This window comes from Lactuca sativa, chromosome 4, assembly GCF_002870075.4.
Source record: "Lactuca sativa cultivar Salinas chromosome 4, Lsat_Salinas_v11, whole genome shotgun sequence".
Classification (NCBI taxonomy): Eukaryota; Viridiplantae; Streptophyta; class Magnoliopsida; order Asterales; family Asteraceae; genus Lactuca; species Lactuca sativa.
In genome coordinates, this window is record NC_056626.2 from 183,128,511 (window position 1) to 183,134,294 (window position 5,784).

Here is a 5,784-nt window from a genome sequence, read left to right on the forward strand (position 1 = left end):
GAATCTATTTATTCATCATATAAAACAAACAACAGAACAAGACTACGTTGGTTTGCGGAAATATTTTTAGTTTTCGATGGACGTTTTCAAATAAATATGAAAATTTTGAAAATGCGTTTGATTGATTTAATTAGTTTTTTAAATTTATTCCAAGGAAATGCAAAATTTCTGTTTTCCAAATTGTATGTAAAGTAGAAAAAATGTTTTTTTTTTACAGTTTTCCAAAATTTTCTAAATTTTTAAAATGGAAAATGTAAACTCCATCAGCTCCAACCAAACGTGTTTTTTATAATTTTTATTGAAAACTAAAAATGAAAACTCAACTCTATTTTCTGAAAACATTTTTTTTTTAGAAAATGAAAACATTTTTCCACAACCAAATACGCCCTAAGTTTCTTAACACAAATCCCATATTGCATTGCTTTTAAACTTTTTAGATTTTACAATAAAATTCACTCTCAAGGAACATCACAAACAAGGATCTAATCACTATCCTTATCTTGGTATATAAGTTAACACACATTCACACCCAAGAAGAAGATATCCTATAGGTTACTTTCACTAAGCCTATCGACCTCTAAGTACACTAGAAGTAGATTTCCTTAATCAACAAATCTTTCACAATCATAACATAGGTAGCTTTATGTTTTAATGGGTAAACTTAAATGGTGTATGTTTAGATATTTCCAAAATAAACTTAGTTAGCTTACTGTTTTACATAATCTAAATAGCAATTAGTATTTTTCATAAGGTACCTTCATCCTATGTCTACATTAGTTTTATGCCCTCTGTGACCAAAATGCTGGACTACTGGAAAGTAGTTGATCAAGATTAATTTGAACAAAAGTAAGCGCATTACTTAAAACTCAAAAAGTATTCAATATTTAGGTTTGATGGAATATAATGAAGATGGAATGGAATAGGTAGAGTATTGATTCTTGTATGGATGGAATGCAATGACAAAGTAATGTCATATATAGAGTATTGGAATGATAAATTACATTCAATTATCATGTTTTGTGACGTATAGAAATACAATGAAAAAATTGTATTATATGTAAATATAATATCGAACATGTGTTTCAAATCCTATTGTTGAAGATGGAAGATTTAGGTTGTTTTATAGGCTTGGGTTATAAAGACTTGAGACTTGTGTATTTAATTGGTATATACTCAAATGGTGTATGTTCAAATATCTCCAATTTCTAAAAGAAATGTAGGTAAGATTAGTGTTATTTATTAGATGTGTTTTTTCATGTCCATGTTAGGTTTTTGCCTTGTGTGATTTGAATGATGGTCTGCTTAAATTGGGAAAGTAGTTGGTCAAGATTTGGACAAAAGTAGGAATGGAACAAAAAGGGTAAAGGAATGATTTATTACTTTGGTATGTAGGAGAATGAATTGTTCTATATGAAATTATACATTATATTGAATGTAATATATGATTTATTCTTATGTATTCTATTGATTATAATTGAAATTATATCCATAAACAATAAAAAATATAGCACAATAGACTCTTTATTAAAACCCAAATAAGTCATAACAAAATGATGTCTTTGTAGTTATTTAAAAAAATATTGTAAATTGATTAGAATAATGAAGAATTTTATTAAAATTTTTTGTTGAAAATAATATATAAAAATAAGGTATTTATTAATTTCCATGCTATTCCACAACGAACATAAAAACATAACGAAATTAAAATCAACAAAATAAAAAGAAACAAGATTTTTCATTAATGATAGGGATCGATTTATTATTCCGAGTACGTAACAAACAAGGCTTTTCATTATGATCGAATAAACCATTCGACTCAATTCTTGATTTCGTCGTATCAAACACTACATAATAAAGAGATCCATTCCATTCCATTTGGTTAGAATTTTCTCTTTTACTTTTCATTCCCGATGGAATGAACAATTCCATTCGATTCAATCATACCAAACACTACCTAAATAATTTATCTAGTGGGACACGTTTGCTTCTAAAGAAACCTACCCACTTTCTCTCATTTCGCGATAACAAAGTGAATGTCATTTTCGCACAATGCGCCTTCGTTGTATGCATTGAACGCGATCATTGCATGCATTGAACCCGAAACATAAGATTCTTTGAACATGATTCTTTTGGGGCAAGTAGGCCATTACTTTTGTGACAAAAAAAATTCATTTACAATAGAAAAACAACACAAAAAGAAGTGAGTAGGAGACAAAAGCCATTTACATAAGAAATGTCAAGTGGTACAACACACACCAAAGAACTGGATGCTTCCTTCCAGTTATGAGTTTTGCCTACTAAAATGATTGAAAAATACAATAAAACTACAACTCAAAAATATCCAAGCACATATATTAACTCTTGGAGGTTTTCCAAAAACCCTTTTCTCTTTCTTCCCTTCACATGTCTCTTTTAGATTTGCATCTCAATCTCATGCTAGTTTTTATTCTTGCACTTATCCATCGACCTTGGAGCTGTTATCAACACACAACCACAAACATAACGTCAAAAAAACTTAAAAAGCTTTTTAACAACCGTTGAACAGTAAATCAGGTACACAACAGTTAGCTAGATGGGCCAGTAGCATACCTAATCCGATTGCTTCTGAGCCTTTCATGATCCTTAATCTTTTGCATGAATCTATGAACATCCTACACATCGAACAAATCGATAAGTTTTTTTTTCCTAAAATGGGGTTACCCATAAATGTTTTTAAGATTTTAGAATAGAACTCACTCCCAAGGAACATCACCAACAAGCATCCAATCACCATCCTTATCTTCATATGTCAACACACATTCAGATCCATGAAGAAGATCTTTTAGGTTACTTTCACTAAGCCCTTCTCTCCTTCGAAGTCCACTAGAGGTACATTGCCCTAATCAACATATCATTCATAAGTCATAACCATGAATACAAAACCCCATCAAGAAATATATAAAATTGAAACATATTTTTAACAAAATCTTAAAGCTTAAAGAAGCATATACCAAGAGTGAAGCAACTAAACATTTTCTCAAGAGCTTGTGAAAGTTCTGCATAGTTATGGTAAATCTTGAGATCAATCTTCCTCAGATATGGAGCGCCATCCATGCTCACCTTCACATAAAGACACCCTCCGCCACCGGAATTCCCTTCCGCCGTCGCTACATCACCGGCGTTTTTCGACAAATTGGTGACCATGGTGTTCTTCCGGAAAGATCTTATGGGTGGCCATCCTACCACCTGTGCCCTGTTAAACATACAAATTAACACATAACTTTCAAGAAGCAAGAAAACAGGGATAAGAACTTGAAATTAAACCCTAATTCCGCAAATATGCGTTGCGATGATGAAAGGGGTTTTAGAAAACTTACTTAGCAGAAGGAGGAGCAACATTTCGACTGACATGTTCTTTCTTCTTTTCTTCAATAGGTTGAACATTAGAAGGTGAAATCGATTGTTGTACTTGATTTTTCTCTAAACCACCATTAATCCCGCCTCTAGGAGAAAACAAAACAGAAGAAGTTTTACCCAAATCAGCTTCAGAACCACCGTTCATAACCCATTTGCCGGGACCCTCAATATTAACATCAGAAAATCCTCTTTTAGCTCCTGACATGAAGTTCTTAACATGAGCAAATTTGGTGGCGCTTTCTTCGGAATTTTTGGCAAAACCAGGCAACCCAAGTCGGAGTTCAGTGGCTTTAAGATTAAGAACATTGTTGGTTTCCGAATCGGAAGAGATATTGGAGGATTCAGAGCTTCTTTCCAACGAAGAAGCATCTGATAAGCCTATGTAATCATGTTCCAGTGGCACAGACATCAATGAAAACTTTAGTCAAACTTAGAAGATTGAAAGAAATTAAATTCAGATTCAGATTCAGAAGAAGAAGAAATGGTGGTGTTGGTCGATTAGTGATAGAAAAAGGTAGAGAGGACTGAGGAAGAGAGGAGAGTGTTTGTAGTTGTAGGTGTTGATGCAAAGGGGAACCTTCTCTGGTGTTTCAATCTGAATTTATTTTCTGTTTTAATCCTCTGTCTAATGATGGGATTAATTTTTTAGTAATTAATTAAGCTAAAATGATCCATTAATTCCACTATCATTCGTGTAAGCATCTCTTTTTGGAAAAGAATCTAGAATACAGAAACAAGGAATATATATGTTCTTTTTATCTTCCTGAAATACCCCTTAACCTGTCATTTATCAACCAATAAATACTACAAAATTCACTTTTTACAAAAGTATTTTAAATTTCTAACTACAAAATTCACTTTTTATATTCTAAGTTGCTAACCATTGAGGGCTCAGTTCCATATAGATTTTTTTTTCAAGCTCTTCAAATGATATGAAAATAGTTTTTTTTTCTTCACGCATTTTCCACAATTATTTTTTAATAAAATTAGAATAAATAAAAAACTAATAAAAATATAAAAAATCATATATATATATATATATATATATATATATATATATATATATATATATATATATATATATATATATATATATATGAAAATCTTCAGAAAAATCCCAACATTTACGGAAAAGTTACACTTTAGTCCCAAGATTATTTTTTTAAACAAAAAAGTCCTGAAAACCGTCAAAATTTTGCAGCTTGACCCTTTTTGACCGGTAGAAAACGGTACCAAATTAATTTTAGACTATTTCGTAAACTAACCCAAAATATTGGGACTTTTCTATAAACAAAATATATTATGACTTTTCTGTAAACAAAAATATTATGATTTTTCTACAAACAAAACCATTATTATTATTATTATTATTATTATTATTAAAAATATAAATAAGAATATTATTTTTTGAACTTGTTATTATCATTATTGTTACTAATACATATAAATGTATTTAAATGAAAAAATAATATTAATGACATTGTTTAACGGTGGAGGTGGAGGAGATGATGATGCTTTTAACATTGAAATCATGGATGTCAGCTTGTATATTTTTACTTTGTACATGGTCATTTCACATTTGTTATTATTGTTTCAATTCAGAATATTAATACTTAACAATTTAAAAAAATTACATATTTGTAAAATTGTTTATAAATAGTTTAAGGTAGAAGGGTTTCTCATTTTGTATATAAAATTGTTTAAGGTAGACGAATTACTTTCCAAATCCAACAAATCCACTACAAACATCTATATAGGTAACCCATATCAAAATTTAAAAGTATTAATTACAATATCTTGTTTAATAAAAAGTAATATGAATAATTAAAAGTATTAATCAAAATTCAAAAGTATTAATCCAAAAAACATGTCCTATTACTTTTTATTAAACAAGATATTGTATTAATACTTTTGAATTTTGATATATGCTACCTATGTAAATGTTTGTAATGGATCTGTTGAATTGGGAAAGTAATCCTTCTACCTTAAACATTTTTATATACAAAGTTAGAAATCTTTCTACCTTAAACTATTTATAAACAATTTTACAAATATACAATATCTTTTAAATTGTTAAGTATTATTATTCTGAATTAAAAAGAATAATATCAATTGTGAAATGACTATATACAAAGTAAAAATATACAACCAAACATTCATGATTTCAATGTTAAAAGCATCACCATCTCCTCGACATCCACCCTTAAACAATGTCATTAATATTATTTTTTCATTTAAATGCATTTATATGTATTAGTAACAATATTAATAATAACAAGTTCAAAACATAGTATTCTTCTTTATAATAATAATAATAATAATAATAATAATAATAATAATAATAATAAGGGTTTTGTTTGTAAAAAAGTCCTAATATTTTTTATTTAC

General features: G+C 29.0%; 1 protein-coding gene across 1 annotated transcript; it reads right to left on the reverse strand.

Moving 5' to 3' along the window:
* Nucleotides 1–2,201: 2,201 nt before the first annotated feature.
* LOC111900813 (auxin-responsive protein IAA27) lies at nt 2,202–3,984 on the reverse strand. The gene is made up of 5 exons (XM_023896699.3): nt 3,357–3,984; nt 2,991–3,232; nt 2,737–2,878; nt 2,590–2,651; nt 2,202–2,474 (listed from the first exon to the last, which is right to left on the reverse strand). The coding sequence occupies exons 1-5, from the start codon at nt 3,803–3,805 to the stop codon at nt 2,437–2,439; spliced, it is 933 nt and encodes a 310-aa protein (XP_023752467.1). The 5' UTR covers nt 3,806–3,984; the 3' UTR covers nt 2,202–2,436.
* Nucleotides 3,985–5,784: the final 1,800 nt, after the last annotated feature.